General features: G+C 41.7%; 1 protein-coding gene and 1 long non-coding RNA gene across 2 annotated transcripts in view; one reads left to right on the top strand and one right to left on the bottom strand.

The window, feature by feature from the left end:
- LOC138068786 (uncharacterized) overlaps positions 1 to 5,989 on the top strand; it is a 10,776-nt gene extending 4,787 nt beyond the window's left edge. Inside the window, exon 4 of the long non-coding RNA XR_011143555.1 lies at positions 955 to 5,989. This is a non-coding gene — a long non-coding RNA (uncharacterized lncRNA). The remainder of the gene's footprint in view (positions 1 to 954) is intronic.
- GDAP2 (ganglioside induced differentiation associated protein 2) overlaps positions 1 to 25,115 on the bottom strand; it is a 27,078-nt gene extending 1,963 nt beyond the window's left edge. Inside the window, exons 1-13 of the mRNA XM_068957397.1 lie at positions 24,927 to 25,115; positions 22,856 to 23,103; positions 21,254 to 21,393; positions 16,930 to 17,083; positions 15,266 to 15,354; positions 13,089 to 13,165; positions 11,860 to 12,019; positions 10,087 to 10,237; positions 8,831 to 8,907; positions 7,156 to 7,232; positions 6,579 to 6,718; positions 5,996 to 6,050; positions 50 to 193 (exon numbers count right to left, since the gene is read on the bottom strand). Of these exons, the coding sequence (XP_068813498.1) occupies positions 50 to 193; positions 5,996 to 6,050; positions 6,579 to 6,718; positions 7,156 to 7,232; positions 8,831 to 8,907; positions 10,087 to 10,237; positions 11,860 to 12,019; positions 13,089 to 13,165; positions 15,266 to 15,354; positions 16,930 to 17,083; positions 21,254 to 21,393; positions 22,856 to 23,031 (1,440 nt within the window). The 5' untranslated portion in view covers positions 23,032 to 23,103; positions 24,927 to 25,115. The remainder of the gene's footprint in view (positions 1 to 49; positions 194 to 5,995; positions 6,051 to 6,578; positions 6,719 to 7,155; positions 7,233 to 8,830; positions 8,908 to 10,086; positions 10,238 to 11,859; positions 12,020 to 13,088; positions 13,166 to 15,265; positions 15,355 to 16,929; positions 17,084 to 21,253; positions 21,394 to 22,855; positions 23,104 to 24,926) is intronic.
- Positions 25,116 to 25,123: the final 8 nt, after the last annotated feature.

Raw genomic sequence — 25,123 nt, 5'->3', positions numbered from 1 at the left:
AACTACACTTAGGAGCAAAGACAGATGCCTGCCACATGAAATCACTTACCCTCGCATCATACTCGAGGACGAAAGGGGGGAGATCAATCTGCTCTGGGGGTATGGCTGTAAATAGCTGCTGAAGGCTTTCCACATAGTGGATTTTGTCCTTTAGCCCTGAGACGGTGAAGGTTGTGAAAAACCATGCTGAGACCTGAAAATAAACCCCCAAATCCCAACAAAAACTAATTATGATGGTGCTGTTTCAGAACCTTCAAGTTCAACATGATATTCCATAGTGAAATAGGCTGGAAGTTAAACTTTAAGCTTTGATATCATGACAAGAACAGAACAAGGTCAGGAAATACACACCACTGATTGATAGCAAGCATCATCTTTAGAGCTTTAAAGCTAGCGCTAGTTCTTGCCCATCTGGCAATGAAATGTCTTCTACTGTAGAAAAGTGACAGCTATTCTGTTACTTTTGTCTTCAAAAATCTGTATAGTGGCAAATTTTCACTTCCACTTTAGTCAGTTCAGAGTACGATTTATTTGACTTTGTAGCTAACAGAAGCATTTTTAACCCTCTGCCTTCAAATTTTTTTTTTTTTTTTTTTTTAAAACAGCAAAGGCAATTCTAGGGAGTAAGACTTTCAGCTGTTCCAAGGTCCTACTGAGATCTCCTCTGCTTTGGGTTGGCAGAGCATGCGTGCATGCACGTGCCTCCTCCTGTTCTATATTTCTTAAATGACATAAAGCCTTACTAACTTATGCTACAAGATCTTACTTTATGTATATACACTTGGTCTCCTTTGGATGCAAATGGGTCAAGGAACTTTTGTTTTGTAAAGGCCAGTAAGACACCAGTGATACTTCTGGAATTTGCTAAATATTAGATTGATTGCACAAACTATTACTTTTAAAACCACCTTCTCTAAAATTGAAGACTGTATTACTTGTTTATTTTTCATCTAGTCTATTTCTGGCTGACTGAAGGGGAAGAAAAGCACAGATCTTTGCAAGAACCAGAGCTCTTGCTGAGCATGACAACAAGAAAGATTACGTTCTTCAACATCCAGACAGCCAAAGCACAAACTAAACTAAGTGTCCAAGGGCAGGTAACACACAGAACAGATTGTAAGAGGAAGGAATGATTTGGTCATGTGCTGTAAAACTATCTGAAACAAAGAGCATGGGAAATAAACTCTGATCACAAGAGGCATGAAAGACAAGTGGATATTCTGATATCTCTAGCACTTGCTTGGTCTACCTTGAGAAAGAGGCCCAAAGATGTCAGAACAAAGGTATACAGCAAAAACAAAGATGCAAACTCATGTCAGGTCATACTGGACAAACAATACTGAACAAAAAAAAAAAAAAACACACACCAAAAAAACCCCAGAGACACAGGACTAAAGAGACAGTTGTTGACCTAACAAGAGCTATATCTACTTCCTGAAGGCTGTCTACTGTAGAACAGCTTTTTTTGGCTCAGCTGAAGTAAGAGTAACACAAAGGACAACCAGATAGAAAGTAAAAGAGATGACAAACAGTGGCATGGCAGGGAGCACAAAGATTGTATACACTGAAGAAACTAAGCACAATGGAAAGTTAGGGCAATTAGTATGTTGTACTCTAGCAATCAAACTGCAGGAAAAAGAAAGAGAAAGATCTTGAAGGAATCAGAAGAAAGCCTTTCCATTCCAATAAGCACTACTTTCCTCATCCTTTCAGTAGTTCCAGTCATTCCTCTTAAATTATTTAAAGTTTCTTATCAGCGGAAGAATTCCTTTCTTCCGACCTGCTGAGTCATGAAAGTAACCTTGCAGCAGCCACTGTATTTAATATACATCAAGATCACTCATCTTGGAGAAGATAGAAGCAGCTGTGGAAAGAGCTGGAAGGTCCTAAACTGACTAGGACTGCAGCTTTTTAAGAACATACAGATCTTAGAAAAGACAGGCACATGAAATCTCCTTTTACATTTCTGTGAAATTTTAGCTAGAGAAACCTTTTGTTCATTTACTCTGTTTGATCAAGATCAGGCACTTTAGCAGATAGGTGCAAGTACTCATAAGCAGGCATAATGGTACACTGGCTGCAGTAATAAGTTAAGGGAAGAGAAGAAATACCACAGGAAGAATGCTGAGGAAAGTGGGAGCTCCAAATAAGCACAAACATTAAATCAAAAGAGTGATCCACCTGAATATGACATTTAAGCAAAAAGTAGATGCTTAAAAATTGTCTGGGAATAACTATGTCGCCTCCTCAAAACAGCATGTTTTCATGAGGCAGGAAGAGGGAAGAAGAAAAAAGGAGGTGGAGAACAGCATAGAAAACTTCAGATTATTTCTTTACTTTAAGGACAGAATTGGAGATGTATGTCAGCAAAAAGCAAGAAGATAGACTATTATTGGCATCCATTATTATTACTGTATGTTTCTAACAAGACTTCTGATCAGGAGTGACACGACCCTTCACCCTTAATGAGTTTTTAAACCAGAAAATACAGTTGCAATCGTGTATCAAAGTAGTGCTATTTCCAAGGCATATTATGGATAACAAATATTAAATATAATTGTTATGGATGTTCCGTGTACAAAAGTCTAATAGAAACCCAGGGAATATATTTGAGGGTATCAGGAAAACTGTTCGACTTAACAGGAGGAAAGATTTTCCTCTGTCAGTATACAGACCATTACACAGTTTGACACACCTTATCCAGTAATTAAACAAAACATTCCTGTTAATGCTTACTGCATTGAAAATAGAATGAGTTACACTCAGGACAGTTTGTCTCTGTTGTCCTACTGTTTTTCAATCTGAATAAAAGACTGTAGTTGTTGCTCTGCCAAGCTAGAAAACCACAGGGTTAAAGCATCAGGTGTCTTTGCATCAGACAAACAACCCCTCCCCCAAAAGCAAAATACAGATAAAATGAGCTACCAGTCACTAAAGGGGGTCAGACCCCAAAGAGAAATGTACTACAATCTAGGAAATTTTATTACAAGAAGAAGGATTTTGTACAGAAAAAAAAACCACAGGTAATTTGCAGCTGCCTTTATACTGGCTTCTGATCTCCAGAAACTGCTTTTATGACCATTATGGAAAAGATGAAAAGAAGCCTTCATAATGAATATGAAGGTTATGATGATTAGGAATATCTAATTTGAATATTCAAGTATGTTTCAGTTTTGAAACATTCTTGATTCACAGACAAGGTCCTAAATTTATGAGAACAGAATTTCCCTAGGTAAGGTTGTTTCATATCAAGCCACCACTGCTTCACCCAGAACACACTAAGCTGTAGAAAGCTTTGTCTGGAGAGCTTTCAAAGAGGGGAGCTGAGAGGATTCACAAGAAAATGCCCCAGAGAACCCTTTATTTATATATCAATGGCTAAAGCAATAATGAGCAGAAGTTCATTTACATGCAGGAGTATCAAGGGACTTGTGACAGCATTTCATTAAAAGGTACCTTAACCTAAGTCCTGGTGGTCAAGTGTTCACACTGCAAGAGTGGCTTGCAAAGAAAAAACAAACACAAAAAATGGAAATCCTTCCAAATCTACCTTTATTAATCAGAAAATGAAGCTGGTGACACTTCTACTTGGATCAAAGAGGAGACATATACTGCTGCTGCCTTTGGTGCAAGTGATTTCATCTTTCCAAGTGATTTCATCACAAGAACTGTTATCTTTCAGAAGCACTACAGAGAATCTAGTTCTTGCACAAATCCCAGGAACGCTCACATGAGCAAACAAATAAAGGCAGGATTAGTGTACAAAAAGTGAATTGTGTAGTGACACACCTTGCTTCAGTTACTCTGTGTTTTAGGATAACTGCTGAACCTTCTTCCCTGCAGACTAAAAACTATGTGTTCTAGACAGGCAATTATCTTCAGAACACACAATTTAACAGAGTTTCACTACTAAAAGCCAAACAAAGAATCTTGGTTGGTGCCACGAAGTACATTCATGTCCCCCTAGAAAACAAGTACAGTTCTGAAGAGGCATGATGAAAAGCCTCTTGATCCCTTTTAGCCCAGAAATAAGCTATGCAACTCTAACAGATGGCAGCCATCAGCTGCGCCAGGATTCAATGCAGCTGTAAAATGGATAATTTAAATCAAAGATTTAAGAATGCAATACCTGTACAAGGATGATGGGTTTGGGAAGCTCTATGAAAGCACAAGCCTTGCCTCTGCATTTGAGGCATGGGGTATTTTCCACTATTTTTAGGGAAGGAAGTCAATGCTCCAAGTAGAAAGATGAACGAGCCAAACATTTTTGAAGAGATTTGACGCTTCTGGGCTGGCAGTGTTCTACAGGAACAATGGTCCTGAAATGGCCAAAAAAAAGGAGGAGAAGGAAAAGTCACCCCCCCCACCCTTTTGTGGCTACTTTCTCCACCAGGACCTTCTGCTGCATATTCCACATCATGTTTCATAAGCTGATGGCCTCTGCAATAGCAATCCCACTTGCCTTTCAGTTCGAGAAAAGGCTTGGCCGAGAGACATGAACGTACATCCTCTTTTGCCTCCCGCTGTGCTGTTAGAATAAGATACAACCCAAATCTGTTTCCAGCAAGCTGGGGCCTCTACGACTCTCACCCTTCCTGCTTCCCACCAAGTAACTGGTTGCTCCAAAGATCTGCTGAGTTTCCTCGCTTTTTTTCAAGGAGATGAGGACTATGGTAATGAACTGGTGAACATGAGTTTTCGTCCTCAACATGAAACATCTCCCAACCAAACAGAAATCAAATATTCTTGTCTGGGAAGAAAGGAAGGGGATAAAGTGCTGTTGGGAATCTAGAATACAAGTATTTCCTAGCTTCTGAGTACCCAACTTTGTGACCTAAGTAGTGTTCTTTGAGGAGATCTCTATGTCAGTTCCTAGATTTCCAAAAGCATCAGAGCTGGAAGCTCTAATTCTACTGCTCAAACCTCAGACATGTGCGCTGTGGAAATAACTAATATTCTGGCAGAAGCTGGATGATGAGACTGAGGCTTCCTAACAGTGTCTCTACATAAAAACAAGGAAGCTCCAAGTCTCATGGTATCCCAGCTGTGAGCACGCACAGCAAGAATGGAATCTCTGGGAATTTAGCAGTTAAAGAAATTCCTGCTGAACATGTGCTTCCTGCTGAAGTTTTTTCAGGGCAAACAATTTTCTTGAACTTGAATAGTGTCAGCAAAAAGCACAATAAACCCAGAGGTTAAACTGACGTGAAAACTGAAGGATCACGTTTCTAACCTTTAAAAAGGAGGGACAAAGATTTGGGGAAGGGGTGCTACTGACACTTAGTTCGCCTGAAGCACTCATACTGCTGCAAAACATGGAAGAAAGAGCTCCATCTTCTGTTCCCCCACACAGATCATAGCCAAAGACAACATCTTACTGTTTGATAAGTTCAGCTTTTCATCTCCTAAAGGCTTGACATGGTCTTCCTGCACCCCATGTCACAAAGGCATTCGTCCCACCCTACTTTGTTACTCTGCACTTTCTAACCCTGACTAAATCTCACTGATGCTTGACACACTATCCTCTGCCTTTAGGCTTACTGGAGCAGCTCACTAAGCTGTATGGAAGATGCATGCAATTCCTCTTGTGAGGAGAGAAAAGGTGAAATATCCAGGTAATGAACTACAGGAAAACTGTAATATCCATGAGAACGGACGACAGGAAAGAATTCCAGGAGTCTTTGCTCATGGTTTGTTATCCTGCCAACCAGACAGCAGGAGAAAGTTTTCTCTTTGAAAGAAATGAGATCCAAAGAACACACACAACAAAACAGGAAACAGATAGCTGTGCTGTTCTGGGGTTCAGCTGACCACCAACATTGGAATACTACAGCTATATCAAAAACGGGGATGGATTTCAAGTTCTGACTCTTGATCCAGAAAACACCACCCTGTTTTCGAAGTCTTCTATATACTTCATATTCCCATGCTACAGGCTTACGTGCTACCCTGCCAATACCCAAAACATTCTTCTCTTTTGTACTATATACTTTACCTTTGAACGAAAGGTTGGGTGGACATAATACAGTGCCTTCAAGTTCCTCTTGTACCTGGTTCAAAGAAAGAAAGAGAAAACTCATTAGAAGTGTCTTCTAACTAAACTTACCTATACAACACAACTGCCAAAATATAAATCACCTTGCTTAAGTGCCTTTTTTTCAGGTAAAGGCAAAGCCTGCAGTCTATTACCTGGACAGTGAAAGTTACGGACATATGACTGCCAGTGTTACCCAAGTCTCTTCTCTCACAAATAGCAACATGCTTGCTTACAATGCCATATTCCAGAAGCTTACAATGCCACATTGCAGAAGCTCCACCTCTAGATACAGACAGACAATAAGCCCCGTATGGTCATCTCTCCACAGCTACAGAAGGGAGATTGCAGAGGGCAGAACTCTTTGGTTTGATATATGGTTCTACGCAGGAAAGCAAATAGACCTTCCTTCTTCTTGGCTTTGTTATTTACTTAGATCTCTCTGTACCAGCAAAATTATCTCACAAATAAATAGGAAACCAAATAAACTCAAACATCTGCAGAGAAGAAAATTAGAAGGGGTTTTCTTCCTATTGACACTCACTTGATATCAACAACATCATAGAGTTTCTTCAAGAAATTAGAGTCTAGTTGATTGTAATCATTTGTGAGCGTATGAAAGTACACCAGGACATATTCCTTCACTGCAATATGATCCATGACGTGGATGAAATACAGAAGAGCCTGAGTTAGAAAGAAGCAAAATTTATATTTGCAACAAAGAACTCTTTCATGGTTGCATTACATTTTAATACGCCTCATTCCTGGTCTGTGAATGAGTTAAAGGATGAGGCTGGTTGGCATTTTGTTTGAGCTACAGAAGTGAGGGAAACATTCCAAGTCTTGAACTTCATCATCATCATTTAGATGTTCCTTCATGTGAACCTGACTTCACAGATGTAGATAGATTCTTGCTGTTTTCATGAAAAGCTGATTTGGTTTATTACACTTCACACCTGAAGTGTTCCCAGTTACAGAAGCAGGGCAAGTCTTTTTATTCTTGAGAAGCAAAAGGAGCCTCTATTAGGCCCACTGCTTTGAAAATAACCCAGTTCCTCCTCCAGAAATGCTGCCCCAACACACATAAAGCTACATGGCGCTGAAGTTTTACAAACCCTTACCTTTTCCATGTCTATCAACGTTACAGGAATATTTCTTCCAACTACCACCATCACTGTGCGACCCCAGTTATCCACACCTACGAAACAAAGAGGATATGACTCAAAACTTCTCTCAGTCATGGCAGGTTTTGGAGTTGGTCCCTTTTAAGCCAGAGTGAACCAGCCACAACTCAGAATTTTTACAGTGCAGCTGGTTTCCAGCTTAAGAGGAGAAGAAATATGCCAGAGTTCCTGTTCTCACTATACCAGTAACCATTTTGATCTCAAAAAAGAAGGATGCTTCACATCCTAGAAACTTAAGTTTTAAGAACTGCAATATTATGTTGACTGTGTACTACACATTTACCTCAAGTAAATGTGACTCCACATTTACTCTGATGTGTGTGCTCCACATTTACCTTCACCAAAGTACATGTTGACAGCTATTACTTGAGAATAAAAACCTTCACTTGCAGTTTTACCATCAAAGCAAACTTCTTCCTAGGAGCCTAGCTCTGAAGTCTAACACATACCTTCCCAGGGCACACCTTATGGACCAAGTGCAGCCCACAAAGCCTTGTGCAAGACCAGCAAAGAACTTAAATTTGCAGCTACTGACTGCGAGGTATCACACAGCCTTGATAACTGCACAAAGATCAAGGTGCCTGGATTTTCAAGAGGCCAGAGATATCAGCTGGAGTACTTAACTGACTTTGTAGAACCATTGGCTACATAAACACAGCTATATTTTTGAGACCCTGACTACTCACCTCTGTCCTCCTGTCACTATGCAAAGCAGCAATAAGCCACTGGGACCAATGCAAGTTTCTACCTCTGAGTTTGGCACTACCTAGAGAACAAAAGGGAATGGAAGCAGGCAGATCCCCCCCCACCTCACCCCGTCTTTGCTTCCCAGGCTGCAAGGACCTAGCAGATGATACCTTCCACTGAAATCTCCATCAGGATGCTGATTCTCTCCCTAACGTTACCATCTACTGAACTCCAGGTTAAAGGAGATACTGCCCACGGTACTGTGCCCCTATCAGACACAGGGGAGGGCAACTCAAACCCAATCTAGCCTGAGGGAAAAGCAGCAAGCAGGAAAGCAGTATTAAAAGTTGCTTTGTTAACTGCTGCTGCTCTACAAATCACACTAATTATCTGAAAGCAACATTTATTTCTTTGTAACAAAAGGGTGGAGATGATTCAGGCTAAGAAATTAATTATCTTGCATACAACAGCTAATAAATTGTCTTAGTCTAATGATACTGATTCACAGCCACTGAAGTTGCTAGCAAGAAAGCCCCTGGGCATCGAAAGGCGTAACTGCAGTTCTCCTACCACATCACTGCCAAACACTAACCCATAGAACAATGTGTATGTGTACGTGTACATGTACATGTTCTTTTCATTCAAAATCTCATGCACACTGAGTTCATTCTCCCTCTCAAACTATTACTGGTTGCATTCTATAGGTAAATTCAGGATATGTGCGTGTCCTCAGATTGTTAATAAGGAGCTATTTTGGAGTTAACCACACATAAAGGCTTCAAAGACAATCAAGAGAAAACACCTCAGCCAGGTTTCTAGCTTGATGACATGATGTGTTGCACTCAGAGTCCAAAGAAACTATATCTTTACTTTGTTATTTTCCCTTTAAGACAACATACATCAACCGCTGATAATCTGAACTTACCTGTCTGATACAAGGCTTTAAGGGAAGCAATATCAGATAGGTCTTCAGCTCTTGCCTGACACAGCCAGCGATTGTAACTAGAAAGTTAAGAACATCTGAAGTCAGATCTAACCCCTCTTTGGAACAGCATTAGAAGTCTGAAGAGGTATATGGGAAGATAAGGACAAAAACAGCTCTCAGTGACTGACTGTCACTCTAATGTTGTGGTCTTCTGAACAACAGAGCCACTTTCAAATTATTATAGAAAGAAGTGTTGCTGGAGGCGGGGGGGGGAAGGAAGGGAAGAGACAAACAAAAACCACCCCCAAAACCCACAACCAAAACCACTACCAAAAAGCCAACCAAACGAAAACATTTGAGTGTTTTAGTTATTTGCTTGGTGGTTTTTACTGGGGCAATGAATACGCACTTATCTGGTACTTATCTGTAACTCTTGCATACAACTATGGAGGCATTGCATTTGGGCTGAAAACATATCAGTAATTTTTTTTCCTTTCAAATACCTTAGCGTCAAGGTATTTTTATATATACACATAAGAGATAAATATATGTGAGATATATACATGTATGTGTATTTATATATATACACACACACATATATATATACAGAAGAAGGGAGAGAGAGGTAAAGAAAGAAAAAATATTCTTAAAATATGATCTAGAAGTGGAACATACCTATCCAGCTACTAAGATGTCACATATATTTTTTTTTAAATGGAGAACGAGTTAGTACATCAACTGACAAAACAAGGCAAGCATCATGCCCCAAGAGAACTCTAGCATGAAACTGGCTCCTAGGAAAGGAATCACATATAGTAGGATCATTAGCAACAACAACAACAACAAAGTCTCAGCATTCCTTTTTTATCCAGCTTGAGACAGGAAAAATGGTTTGCTAGGTGCCAAGAGCCTCAGGAGGCACAAGGCTCAAAGCAGGCTGGTGGTATTAAAAGCAGGTGACGCCATTACAGAAAGTAATGGATGAAACAGTGACATCTCGTGGCAAAGAGATAAGGCAGCTGGTCCCACGTACTAGGCACACTACAGGTTTGTCACTGGCTTCCCTTTTCCTTCTACTGCTCTTTTCCTTCTCCCTTTGGGCCAAAGGGGCTACCACAGAGCTCCAGGTGACACTAGACTTTATCCGTATTCCCTTGCCAGAAGAGTAGACTTCATAGTAACAAAATCATCATGAGGGTCGGTCCTCTGAGTAGCTGGCTAACTCAAGACATTCACACAGACAAAGCAATTCTCACTTCCTCTGATGCTGTTTTTGCAGTGCTGCCTCTGACAACTGTCCCTGCAGGATGAGGCGTCTCTGTTTATCAACATCTCCCTCCATGCGGGCAAAAGCATGGGAACCAATGAAAGACAAATCTGCCTCCAGCCCCTCTTCATCTGAAGCATCTGCAGTAGAAACAAAGGTAGCATAAAACGTTCAAACTGCATACAGGACAGCAATGCTATTGATGAAATGCTATATATCTCAGCATGCCAGCCCATTCATCATGCTAGAAACTAATGTGAAAAAAAATAGCATTTATCTTAATGGGGCTCCAATGTCCCACCAGTACCACCAAAAGAGTTTACAGCATGTGATTGAAAACTATGAACTCACTTAAAGTGTTAGTCATCAGCTTGTAACGAAGGATTAACAGAACTCTCCCTCTCAAATCTGTTTTGGAGTCCTAGCGATGACCTAGGTTTTACAATTGTCAAGCTTGTCATTACTGCGCTGTAGGAATGGCTCAGTTCATCCTTCTACGTCATTGAGGAGATGCTCTAAAGCATCTGCTCAAGCAATGTCAATGTCCTCAGTCTGGACATTTTTACAGTATTGTTCACAACATAACTGTGCTGAAGTACAAGAGCACAGGCCCACTTGCTGAGGACAACACTCGAACGCTCCACTTATCATCAAGAAATACCGTTATGCAAGTTAAGACTGCTAACACCACGTCTTTGAGTAATTAGGATGGGAATCGAGTTTTCCAACTTTACAGTGACATGCTATAGTAACAACTGGACAAGAGTGCAGAATTCTGCTCTATTTGCTCCTATATCTGCAAAAACTATAATATCATAAATAATCACCTAATGGTTGAATGCCTCACACTAACCAGCCAGAGCTAGAAATACCACCCTTGCCAGAGATCTGTGAGGGAAAAGAAAACAGATTGGAGTCTGAACAGCAAGAGTAGGTACATAAGGTCTCTCACAGTGAGCAGGAAAACAAAGTTGCCTGTACCCTTGTTGCATATTCAGCCTTATCTCAACTGGCAAGGTAAAAATCAGAATGTCTTTGAAATCCATTCCAAGTTCTCCTTTTTTATGCTTCAGGGCCTCACTTGAACAGTGCAAACCTTTCGTAGCACTGCTGCATGAAGACGACAATGTGCCAGCTATGCCCGTTTACCTTTATTAAAAGGTTCTGGCATTCATCTCTCACCATCATCTCTAGGCCACCTCTTTACAGACAGACTTCTTTCACTGAGCTTTTGATAGCCATTTTCCAAACACTGATCTCTGGATTGATCTAGTTTCTCAATCTTTTATGGCATTTCTACTAGTTTCTCTTGAGTATCTACTAGTTTGATGCACATGCTGTATCAACAGAATCTCATGAGGCTAGAGACAACATGTTGTTGATATACAATAAAATAGTTTAACAACAATAATGCCTCCTTCAGTAAAAGCCTGCTGAAAACTTTAAAAAAAAAAAAAAAGTCCTAACTACCCTGACAGAACGTTTCCAAAGTGAATGAACCTTCCCTCCCCCCACAAAAGAAAAAGAGGACAATCTCTCTACCGCATCCTCTAAGCACTCTACACAGTAAGGGAGAAAGCAGGAAGTTACGGCTGCAGAACACATGCAGCTAACAAGTAGGCAGCTTGACAACTCTCTTCTTTACAGCTTGACTTGGGTGAGGTGGGGTAAGAAGATATTTCTTTGCTCCCTGCATGCTTTTTCTGTTTCTCATTGGACTAAATAGCTCTATGTGAAAGTCAAAGTTCAGTTAGGAACTCACCATCTGGAACACCTGGCTTTTCAGTAATCCTGATCTGCCGCTCTGGTACTACAGGCTCCCCTTCTGCATTGCCAATATCTGCAGGGAGGCAAGGCAAGGATTGTATCTCTTCCTCCAATGATCTTGGAAAATACAGAGGCATCAACTTCTGGTAAGTGGCCTACAAATAAGAAAAATGCGTGAAGGTCTATCACGCATCCTTGTTCTTCAGTTAAGTGTCACCTGCCCTAGTAGCAGGTGATCTTCTCTGAGGTATGGAGGCAAAACACTATTTCCCTTGCTTGCTTATTTTGGGCTTCTGGCAATAAAGGCAGATACCTCTAATATCAAGGTTTTTAAAAAAAAAAAAAAAAAGTTGCCAAACTGACAAGTGACCTAGAGAGGACCCTGTTTCAAACTGCATGAACTCAGGTAGATTGCAGATACTTTTGTAATGGAGTTATGATATGCATGGATGCCAGACTTCAGCTACAGCTGCTTAGATTCAAGTGGACCACTGCATGGATCACTTTAAGTGATCTGACTGGAAAAAAAGAAAAAAGCAACAAATAACCCAAAGAAACCCTCACCACATGGAATGGAGCAGTGAAAAAACTTACTAAACATTGTAATATTTCATGTATTCTCCACAACTAATTAGCCATTTTAGAACCCCAAGATGAGTTATTTATTTTCCTCATCCAGATGCCACACATCCTGACTGTGGGTGTTCTGCATAGGAACAGCTGTTAGCAAGTACAACATAGAAGAGAAGTCAATGTTCAAGCTGTTAGCAGCGGCCTGGAAACAGATCATTAAACATCAAGCTTGTTAGTTCAGCAACCCAGCAAGAGACGTTAATTGTGCTTGTAGGTGATCTATAGGTATGCTGAACTGGAAATCAGGGAGATCATTTTAAAGCATGAGAGAAGCAATGTCATATAAGGAGCAAATCTTGTATGAGAAATTTGCCTTCTGGCAGCTGGACACCAACCAGCACAACTGCCAGCAGAACCTGCAACGCTGACTCCTGTTCATGGGGCTTGGGAAGACAGAAGCCAGAAGCAGAAAGGTTCTGAACATATCCATAGCGACTGCTAAAAGCACAAACAGCAGTACTGGAAAAAATGCTATGCCATGCTGGATGGAGACATAAGAATGCCGAGGGACCAAGAGTCCATGTGAGTCAGGATGATTTGAAGGGGAAAACACGTCCATGAGTTTTGGTGGAATTAACATCAAGGAGATACCTCTTCAAGCTCGGACACTGCAAACACCACCTTCTCCAGGGTCTCCCCATGAATCTCCAAGAACCTTCTGACTGTACCTGCAAGGAAAAAAATTAAGTGTAGTTAGCAAAACGTGAGGAGAATTTTACACACATGGCAACGAGAGAGGAAACCAACTGAGTGCAGAATAGAAAGAAACATCCCTCTCCTTGTACAAAATGGCTCCACAGACGGTATGCAAGTGTGTATTAAGTGGTGGCTTAATGCACCAGGTAGGTTGCTGGGCATATATGAATTTCCACCTCCACTCTCTCCTGCTTCTCATTTTAGAGAGAGATCAAAAAGGGGAAAAAACTCTCCTTCTGATTTCAGCTTACTAGGTGCTTCTCAGTTTGTGGCATGCGATCCTAGGGCCCTGCAAAAATCAAGCCAAATCACTCCTTTACAGAGTCCTGTGCATTCAACTGTTAAAACCAGATAGTCTAGAAAAGAGTCATGGTGCCCTAAGCTCTCAGGAAAACAAGATGATAAGCAACCCATAGCAGAAGTTGGTCAAAGGCAGATTCAGCCACACAAAACTGTAAGGTGCTTTTGTGTAGCTGATCCTTACAAGAAACAGTATTTGTAAACTATGAGACACCTTATTTCCTCTATTTTTTGGGACTATCCAAAGCTTTGGCATAATCCGGGGACATGGTCAAGCTCCTCAGTATTAGCAGCCGAGGGAAAAAGTGTTCTGTAACCAAGTTCCCAGTCAGACGTGTCCTTGTACAGATGAGGTCCTTGCGCTGCAATAGGCCTGTCAGATGTCAGGATTTTCAAGCACTTCCCTGTCAGATTGCTAAGACAGGAAAAAGTTCAAACAGATAGGTTGGTCTAGCAACATTTTATCAAGTAGCGTATGGCTCTACAGAGAGAGCAGAGGAGAGCAATAAAGGAAGAAAGGCTACTCTATGGAGAATACATTAGTGCAAGTTCTTCAAGAAATAGCAGTTCAGAGAAAAAAAAAGAACTATTTCCAAATACTTCTTGTACAGTTATTAGTGTGTAACTGGGTTGATCTGCAATGCTAGTTTATGGGACAAATGCAGTTCTGCAGTTCCACAGCATATGCAGTTTTCTGAAACTATGTGAGCAGCTGCTCCCAGATGTCTCACTCAACAGGTAGACAGCAGAGAAAACAACAGACAAATCTCTTTCTCCCAGTGTCAGCACCTAAGCAGAGAGCGAGTAATATTTCTCCAGTCAGCTCGCAGAGCCAGAGGAAAACCCAACCCTTCTATCCAGTTTATAGAACCACTTCCTCTTGTTTACTCTGAACCTGGTTCATTCCAGCATCATTTGATGATCCCTAGTTCTTCTTTCAGGAGACAGTGGGTAACAGATTCCTATTCACTATTTTCCTGACACTTATGAGTTTGTAGGCATCTATCACGCTCCCTTCAAGTTCTTCAGTCTGTACGAGAAAGAGGGCTTTAGCCTACTTGACTGCACCACATCTTTGCCTATTCTTGTTGACCTCCTCTGAACTTCTAGTTCTACTATATTCTTTTTGAGTATGCAGTTTTAAGATGCGGACAAGCCACGGACTTCTAGCGTAACAGCATAACAGTCTTCATTTTGTCCCCTTTCGCAACACTCAGCTTGGTCTTTTGAACACTACTGAGCTGATGTTTCCAGGGAGCTATTATAATCTCAAGATTTTGCTCCCAAATATTATCTCATAATTTTGTGAGGCAGAACTATATGGAGCCAGGCTGCTGGAGGAAGACTATCACTTTACATTGGCTATGCCGACTTGATGCTAAAACAACAGATGAAACGCACTCCGCTGCTTAAGGTCTGTCTACAGTTATTTGCAGTAAGGCCTCTACTACCCTGAACTGTTTTACACCATCAGCAAACTCTCTCACCTCACTGCTCATCACCTTTTGCAGGCCATTAATGAACGTATTGAACATCGCAAGGCCCAACACAGATCTCCAAGGATGACTACTGATGACCTTTCAACATGGAGAAGATCATTTTTATTCTCCACTTCCTTATCCATCCATGCAAAGCCTTGCCTCTTCACAGACTGTAACACACTACAGCTCTCTACAGAAAAAAAGTTTCTTGTATCAACAGCAGTCTGTTGCAGCTGAGCGATCTGCCGATTATTGCCATCTAGTCTATGTCACTTTCTAGCATCAACTTACGCAGCGCTATGTGGGTTGCATCCTCCAAAGGGTAGCATCTTTTCAGAGAGTTTATAACACAGAATCCTACAGAGCACATTGCCTGTTCCCTGAAATCCAGAAAAAGAGAAACAAATGAGCGAAAGCATAATTTGAGGTCAGATAAGAGCAAACTAAGATAGCAGATGACACCAGCAGTTTTCTCCTGCCTCTATGCAGTAGCAATCCTCTTGCAGGTTTGCACAAAAGGATTCTTTGCTGGCAGGATGCATACATACCATCATTAAGCAAAGAAGGAGGGAACCATTAATGATTCCATCCTGTTTTCTCTCGTTTGTTCTCAGGTTTCTCCTTCTACCTCAGCTACGCTGTTCCTGCAATTTCTTCATATCCTGAATGAAGTTCTTCTCTCATGCTCCCTGTAATGCTTTCCATAACACTTTCCTTCCTGTATAGGACTGATGGCGAGGGGAAGGAGGGGAAAAGAAGGTGTTCTTTATTGCAAGCATTCTCCTGTTCTTCCAGCTGACCTACCACTTGTTCAGTTAGAAGTCTGGACCTACACAGCCTGAGGTAGCTTACTTGATCCTAGGTAGGACTAGACAACCATTGTCACGGAATGAAGTGTCTTCCAGCAGAGCACCGTATTCCTAGCAAGGCAAAGCAGAGGTCTTGCCAACAGTTACTGGAGGAGCTTGAGCAAGCTCAGAGTTGACAAACAATTTTACAAGGGTCAAAAGTTACTCCTGAAAACAGACTAAAAGGCACTCAGAATTCAGTGAACAAAATCATTTAATTGTTTTCATTGTTTATAAGAGGTTCCAATCCAGGCATGACTCTGCTTGTCAATTCTGAGGCAGAAAAAAGCAGCACATACTAGAAATTACTTAGTTGTAATCTTAATTGTGAAACAGTCACTACTGCAGTGTTACAGACAGCTCTCAGACTTGGAAGAATTGATCTTCTCAACCCTGAGGAACCCTAAGGAAGTACGATTACGTTTTCTGACATTGCTCTTGTTCAAATGTTTACTTATGAATGCTACCATTGTAACAGTCATCATGGGAGAAGAACAAAATACAGCAGAGAACAAAGAACAGAAACCAGAAAGATCAATAATAAACTGTTAGTTAAAAGGAAGTTTAGAAACTACCACAGGTAGAAGAGAGAAAAAAAAAACCCCAAAAACCCAAAACCGTCTTCAGCAACTATGGATTTAAAAATAACCTTGCACCTGACTCAGGGTTTTAGGTGGCTGTGGTATGAAGGCAGAGGGGCCAAATACATGAACTGACAGAGCAGTCAGATCTGCCTATAGGGTACATCCATGTGGCTGCATGGCAACACGCGAGTTGCTTGAGCAAACTCACTTAAAGCCATTTGCGGCATGGAGCCCAAGACAATTATTAATGTTGCTTCTCCTCAGAGCAGGTGAATGCTGCATAGTTCTAGCTACACTGTTCCAGGACTTCAACCAGCTCAGATCTCTCAGCATGTTTTATCTACACTGCAATACAGATAACAAAAGACATGAGGTGTACCATAATGCCAGTCATGTTCTTATGGTCTCATCCAAATCCTGTACACACGAGACAATATTCACAGCCATTTGGCCTTTATGCAGCCAGGGTATCTAGGAGAACAAATGCATCACGGATGGCACAAACCCGTTATCATTCACTCACTTTGCAAGCTGCAGGACATTGCGGTAACAGCTATACAGAGAGCTCTCAGCTGCTGTGCGATATCGGCTCTTGTACTTAGGTCCCACTGTGTGAATGATGAAACGTGCAGCCAAATTAAATCCTTTGGTGAGTTTGGCCTCCCCTGTCCTGCACCCTGAGGAAATAAACATAAGGAATAAAACATCAATGGTCCTGATAAGAGGGCCAGAAGTACACACGTTCCTTGGCTTCCTCCACTTTCACACAAGCCTCCGTATCAGAGGGCTTACAGAAGGCAGTATTTTGAACATCGAATATTAAGGATAGCTTTCTGTCTTTTAATATAGCTGCTCAGTATTACTTAACCAGGCTAAGGAGATGAGAGCTGTGCTTGCTCCTCTCTGCTTTAAAAACTATGCATATAAGGACAAACTAGAAGTCGCTAGAATGCTATCTTAATTGCAGTGCTTACCACGCTGCATTCAGAGACAATGGGAAAAATGACTTACCGACATGCAGAGAACCGATGTGCAAATATGCTAAACAACCAGAAATAACGTCCCAAATTTAACGGTTAGGTTTCGGGAGATTGCTTTTTGGATGAAAGGGCTACAGCAGTTGCCTTAATTGAGTACATCAGCTTTTGGCAAAGCTATGTGAAATGAAAAGACCAAGTCCTCTTTCATCTATGCTCCCAGATCAAGGCAACTTACTTTGTTTTACAAATTTCTCAGTGTCCAAAAGGCAGAAATATCATTTGAGGAGATCATGCCTTTCTTGACAGACTAGGATCCTGAAGCTCAAACTACACAATTGATTGTTCCACTCCTGACCCTCTCCAGTTATGTACTCCGGGATCATTTATTGCATGCTATCATACTTTGCATCTTTACCTCATTTTGGTTTCATTGCTCTTTGGCTACTCCTTGCATGTTGTTCATATTTACTTCTTGCAGGGTTTTATTTTTTTTATTTTTTATTTTTTTTTTTTACTAGAGAGATCAGTTTGTCAAAACCCTTGAAAATACCCACAGATCTCTCAATTACCTCCAGTTTGTCAGTGAAATTCTGATAGTGAAAAAAACCCTGAAACTACTACCGTTTTGATGAAGTCTGTCTTTTTCTTCAGCCACTTCATTATGAAGAAGGCACCTGGAAGAAAAATTTGCCAACTACCTTTCTCCTCAAAAAAAAAAAAGAAAAAAGAAAAAAAATCACTCAGAGCATGGCTTCACATGATGTTTAGTTCAGTCCAATTTTGGACAGCTGCTAAAGTAGTACTTCCACTCTTTCTCCCTACTCTCAAACATAAGCATTTCCCACCATCACCCTTCTGCTTGTACCAGCGCAGAGCGAGCCATTTCAGTTTGCTGACCTGGCTGAAACTAATCTTTTCCTTAGATTAGCTTTCAGCCTGATCTTATAATAGGTTGCTAGTACCAATGATACGGAATGGGATGTGAACAAGCAGCTGCAACTACCCCTTCAGCAAGCAGCACTGCTGTAGCTTGGCTCAAGTCCATCATGAAACTGCAAATTGCATAGGAGTGTTTCTCTCCTCCTCCCACTCTACGCTGTTCCTTGTGGTGCACAGGCAGGCTGTCTATCAGCACAAGTGAAAGTGCATTTTATGGCAAGAAACACTGCAGGTTGAGAACCTCTCTTACCCAAGACTCTTAGCATGCCTTTTTAATAGCAATAATATACTGCCTTTAAACCAGCATTCTGTAAACTTTTTGAACCTATAAGTCTTGTCATTCTTCTCTATAGACATCCATCTTTGTTTTTTCTGGATTAAGTAAAAAGCATATAATAGCATATTAAAACTAAGCATACTTTTCTGAATTACTGTGCATCTTCTAAAAAACCTCAACTCAAGAGAACAGTTAGGTAAGTGTGATATGAAAAAAAATTAGAAGTTAAAAGGAAATATTTAATGTATCAAATACTGTTCTTCCTTCCTGATCCATGCAAGTCATACAGCTTCAAAAGAGCAAGGAAAGGCCTGTAATAAAAAACTGTCTTAAATACTTTTCTCTTGCAGAAAAGAATGAAGCAAGTTTGACTGAGGTATAGCTGCGAACTCAGTAGAGAAACTAGTAAATTCAGATGACCAGCTATAACAACAATAATCTGTAACTACACTTACATTGCACTTAGCACTTCCCAACATCTTCTATCTGGAAATTTTTACCAAATGTATACAACTAAGCAGCAAGTATTATTCCTTTTTTAAAATACAAGTTGAGGTGAGCTAGTAGAGTGAGCTGCATGAGGTCAAGGTCTTGGCAAAATCAGGAGCAAAGTCACGATCACACTTTTTATCCAGTGACAGATAGAATCATTAAGAGTCTCACTGGAGCCAGAAGAACACTGCTGTTACAGAAGGCCTTTATTAGACAGCAATAAGCATGTGTGGATATAAAATGGCAGGCTATCACATATCGATAGCAGTCCATTTGCAAGCCCGGTCCCTTGGCTGCAGTATTTCTGTGTTAACAGAAACTACACACTGCTCCCAAGAACACAGAGTTAGCTGAGCCTTAAAGAACGCAGGCCTTCGAAAAGACAGCATATCACGTGCTTTCAGTCATGATTTTTCTTAGAGCCTATGAAATGTGGATATATGTTGAGCAGTGGAGGGGGGGGAAAAAGCCCACCAGGAGAGAATTAACTGAAAGTCACCACTGCACCCATTCTACCACTTTTAGCCAACGTCCATTTGCTTTCATCATTCCCCAGAACATTCTGCTAGGCAAAACAAGTTCAAAATAAAGTGGAGAAGAGTGCAAAAAGGAGGTAGAGGTGACAGAAGATTTATAGACTCGCTTCTTAACTTAGCTGCCTTCCACTTCTGCTACTGTCACCCACTCATTAAGGGCGCAGAAAAGCCATAGACATGGCACAGCCTTCTTCCCCCACACAACAGACCAATAGGGTGTTACAGAAGAACAGAATTCTGAAAGGACTCAGTCACAGGATTAAAAGGAAACTACCCTGTATAGGGAGTCATGAACCTGCAGAATACTTACACAGGGGAGGCCATCAGTGCCATCTAAGGGTGGAGGCTGTGAAACAGCAAGGGCATTTAAGAAGCTAAGCCCAGCTTTTACGAAGAACTCCCTACAGAGCTGAGAGATCAGAAGTTTATTTTAGAAGAGTGAATGGCAGGGTCGGTTCCGGCCTAGTGGGACCTAACTAGTCTACAACACTTGGTGTATTTTAACTGTTGCTTCTGTCCAAAGGATGTACACAGAACTTTTCCCCCTCCTCTTCCTGGTTTACTTCTAGGTTACTCACAAGAGGCAAGCTGAATCGATCAATAAAGTTTAAAAAAAGGATGTCCACTTGCCGCAGTGTAAGCTACTGATAATGTGTGTTATAAACATGATGGCCCTTCTATCCATTTTGTTACTACATGTCAAGAAGATAGGGATATTACTTAAGAGAATCATCAGTACTAATCAGAGATCAGTTTGGCCTTGAAATTCAGCTCAGTACCATAGTTACTAGAGATCTGAATTTAACTGCAAACTATATCAGACTTCGGTATGACCTTGAATAACTATAAGCTTTTGGTTCCTCACACACAAAATAAGGAAACACTTCTTTTCTTCTAACGGGCACTGAAAATAAAGCTGATTATTTGCAAATCTTATCAGCCATAAACCCTGTTAACAAAGAACCTAAGTAAAAGCAAACCCCATATAAGTCTCTTTCCCCAAAATAGCCTTCTGTTAGGACTGCTGTTGTACCATTGCAATAAAATCATTTGTGATGTGAAACAGGCAAGTGAACTGAACAATATAAGAGGTCATTAAGACTTTAGACATGGAAGGTTTTATCAGTCCATCTGCTATTGCCATTGTTTCCTGGGCTGCATATTAACAGGCTGAGAGAAGATATACAAAGTATATATTAGAACCCACTTAATTGCTACAACAGTGAACTTTAGTGCCCGTCTCCCACTTGCCAAATGGGCACACACTAAACAGGACACAGGAACAAACTCTGAAGCTATAGAAGACTGGTTCCTACAGTAAAAGCTCTGATAAGCGAACTACTTTGACTAGTTTCATATAACTATGGGAATTATTGCATCACACAAAGTAAAGGCTCAGCAACCTGAACATCTGCCAAAGGTTTTCTGTGATGTGTAACGTGAATGACAAAAGTGGGGGAAATGCACACCAGGTCAGCCAAAGCTTCCTCTCTTTATTTCGCATTAACACCAGATATTGGAGAAGGAAAAGCTATCCCTTGATTTCAGTACATGACCAAATCCTGCTGCTTTGTACTAAGCAAGGACAGTAGTTTTTCAATCCAAGAAGTCTCCAGACATTACCTTTGAGCTTCTGGAGTTCGTCCCTCAGGTCAGGCCCAGCATGCATGAAGATACTTTCAGATACTGGATTCTTGTCTGTGAGAGACTCATTACTGGTATTTACTATGGCTGTGCAGTTCAGTAGCGCTACATCTCCTTTCCTGAGGAAACAAGGAAGCAGTTTATCACAGGCTACATGTCAAATTAAGCAGGATATCCTTAACGTAAGTGCTAACAAGCAAGGGAATGCTAAGTTAAAGGAAAAATCACTAACAGCACTCCAGTGCCCACACAGCGTAACATACCCAGACACGCTCACCACGCAGAACCATCCTTTGCCGCCACGTGATACAGAAAGACTGCATGTAACGCCTCATTTCCTTAAAACCTCCCATCCTCAATAGTAGCTTAATGTTGTCCATAGAAAAGGCAACGTTGCAGTCTTACATAGCTTAGTTTTGTTAGCAAAACATACAAAGCAACATGTGAAATTGATGGCATATAACATGTTCCCAGAAGCATGGCCTTTTCTCTTTGCAGACACACTATCTAGGGCACCTTGCTACTGCTTGTCCTCAGACCATTAGAGCGACACTGCTGCTAGTCAAGTTTTCATTGCTTTTGTTCCAAAGTCGTGAACCCACAAACTGATCGTGTTCATTCTGCTGCTCAAGGATCAGACAAGCAGAAGATAAACAAAGTGGAGATGCATGAGAAAAAGACCTACTCTTTTTCACAGCAGCAGGTGTTAGAGACTTTGGGATCAAAGAGCATGGGAACAGAAAGATTCCCCTGCCCAGGGAGAGGTTTAAAGGACATTCAGATTGCAGATATATACTATATTGAAGCCCAAGTCATAGGAGATGTTTAACTTCCTTTCTTTCCTTACTTATTCAGGCTCAGGAGATCCCTGAACAGTCCTAATTTACTGCATGTATGAACCAGGAAAGAGAGCTTATCCCTGAATCTGTGTCACTGCAATATCTTTCTCTCTTCATTTTGATTGAGAGAGTTACTCTTCCAGAGAGCAGGTGAAAGAATCTGAATAACAGGAAGGAAAAACTGATGGAGAAAGTTCATCTCAGCACACTGTACTTGTCAACAGCTTTTGGCAGAAAACCAGAGATGGAACAAAGGGAATGGAGACAGAGGAGGGGAAAAAAAAAATCCCCCAAACAAGCCACAAAGAAATATATGAAAGAAAGAAATACTAATCTAAAACAGAAAAGAAGTGAAAGTAGAATAAAGCCAGCAGAACAAGTAAATCAGAAAAGCTTGCAGACAGCAAGTATATTTAAAATATTTTTTAATTGTATAGAAGTGACCGATTAGGTTTTACTATTAAATCCCCAGTACGACAGACAGCAGGAAGTATTGCTCACCTGCTGTATCAAAGAACACCTATGAACATGTAATTTATAATTTATAGTGGAGCAAGTCTCAGACTTGCAGATTTACAGTGAATAAAAAGATTACTTTCTTCCCAGACCTGTAATGTTTGACTCAAAAAAAGAGGGTTTGAAGGCTTTACTCTATAGCAATGATCGTTGCTGTAGAGGCAGTCAGATCCCAAAATAAAGGAATGAAGTGATGACAAAGACACCAGAGCCATATGGAACTTACCATAAGATTATTTTTGCATTGATGTCTTTCCTGTATGGAAAAGGTGATCTAATGCCGGCTTGAGCTTTTTCAACAGGGTTTTGGTGAGAGTCCAGCTGCTTAGCCTCATAGACATCAGTCCAGCCTGGCAGACTGTCAACATCCACAAACTGGGAAGGAGCACCCAAAGGATCCATGGAATGGAAAGAACAACTCCTTTTTTTTGGCTAACTTGTCACACTCCAATTCTCACTGGAATCTTCCAGGTGCTGCAAAGGAAGAAAATAAAATAGGGTCACCAGTTGTTCACTAAGAGTATTTCTCATAGAGTCGGACCTTTCGCAAGGTTGCAATGCGACTGCAGCTAACAGAAGACAGAAAAGCAGTTTTATTTCCAAGTCATCCACTTTCACGCACACACACATTTTGTTATCTGTATGCAAAAGGATAATGCAAATGCTTGTGGAATACCTGCAGCGAGACAAGCTTTTTCCAACAGTGCAAGACGAACACACTTGAAAACACTTTCCTTATTACTAAAGGGGTCCAACAGACTTGTGAGCTTGCATCTTGAAAAGGATGAACGCAAATTTCAAAGTGTAGAAAGCACCTTAGTCATCCTGACAATTATTATTTCTTGTTTTCTGACAAGAATTATTTTTTTTATTTAAAGAAACAGCAAATTTGCAGCAAGGTGTACATAATCTATCCCTTCAGGTATTTTTGGTCTAGCTTTGCCAAACCCATCAACCAAAGACACAAACAAATAAAAAAAAAAAAAACACACCCTCCAAATCTCACAGCCCTTGCAGTTGAATGAGTTCTGCAGCATTGCAGATTAGAATTACACTCCTTAGTTCTTACAGTCCTGCGCTTCAACATAGAAACCCTTCTCCCAAATAGATTTCGCAAAACAGAACAGAGATGTAAATCTGAATGCTGGCCAATGGGCTTCCAGTACTGAAGTAGGCTGACCTCTGCCATCTATCTGACCATTTCTTCAGAGGGTTTGGATAATACTGGTTGCTAGGTTAAGCATTCAAACTCCCTGAAGCATACATTTCAGTTGCTCAGACATCCTAACATCTGAGCTAGTATATTTTCATTGCTCCTGCTAAACCATGAATGAGAATAAAGCTAGCTATTAGTCAAAATGCCCCAAACACTGCACACGCAGATGTATTAACTGATGGAGAATGTTCTTTCTCTTGCTCTCTTTAAACCAACTACACAGACCCAGGCAAAGCAGCAGCTGGCAACCTTCACCTGTTGCCCAAGAAACAAATGCCACCAAGGCATATGAATTTCAACAATAACTGCAGAGCAGAAATGGCACAACTTCCTTCTTCATGAGAAATTTGACTAACAGAAAGAGAGAAAAAAAAAAGAAAAGAAACCTAACCACCTCTAAGCAGCTTCTAAAGGTCCTCACCATAAACTGGAAGCAAAACCAAAGACAACCCTTCTTCCACTTGCCTATTACACCTCTGCACAGCCTCCCACCTACATAACACCAGTTGCAACCGCTGCTTTGAAACGAGCGGCCTCCTGCCACGCCAGGTTATACTCAGGAGAAATTAAACCGCGGGCTAAGTCTCCTTTCCGCCCCCCCCCCAGCACTTCCTCATGGTTACAAACACCAAAGCGGGACCTCGCCGTTCACAGGCACCTCAGAGGAAGCTGCTGAAGCTCGAAGCAGACGTTTACCAAGCAGAAACCAAGCAACCAAATCGTGCCTGAAAGCCGAAAAAAAAAATAGCCTCCACCCGGGCACCGCCAGCCGCTCAGCCAGGAGCCCATAAACGCAGCCAGCTGCGCTGCGGCCTCCAGCCCTGCGGAGGCCGCTGCGCGGAGCGCCTCCCCCCCCGCCCCGTTTCGTAGCCAGCCCCGCCGCAGGGACACGCTCCGCGGGGACGGGCGGCTCCAGGGGGGAAGGGCCGGGGGCGAGCGGCGCGGCCGCAGCCCCAGGGCCAAGGCAACCACCGCCCTAACGGTCGCCACCACCCCCCAGCCCGGCCCTTAGCAACGTGCCACCGCCTGCCGTCCTTAGCAACGGCGGCCCTTCCCCCGGCGCGGCCGCGCAGTAACTCACGGGCGGCCCGCGCTGCCCCCGCCTGGCCAGAGGGGCTCGGTCGGTGCCGGTTTGGCGGCATCACCCAGAAAAAAAAACGGACCGGGCGCAGGACGCGCTTCCGCTTCCTGGAGCTCCCCCCCCACCCCCCACTCCCGGCCTCCACCGGGCTGCCCGGCTGGCGGCGCAGGGCGCCGGCTTCACTACCTCACTTCCGG

This window comes from Struthio camelus, chromosome 1, assembly GCF_040807025.1.
Source record: "Struthio camelus isolate bStrCam1 chromosome 1, bStrCam1.hap1, whole genome shotgun sequence".
NCBI classification, from domain to species: domain Eukaryota; kingdom Metazoa; phylum Chordata; class Aves; order Struthioniformes; family Struthionidae; genus Struthio; species Struthio camelus.
Note: the sequence above shows the minus strand (reverse complement) of the source record. Positions and strands in the feature narration are given on the sequence as shown.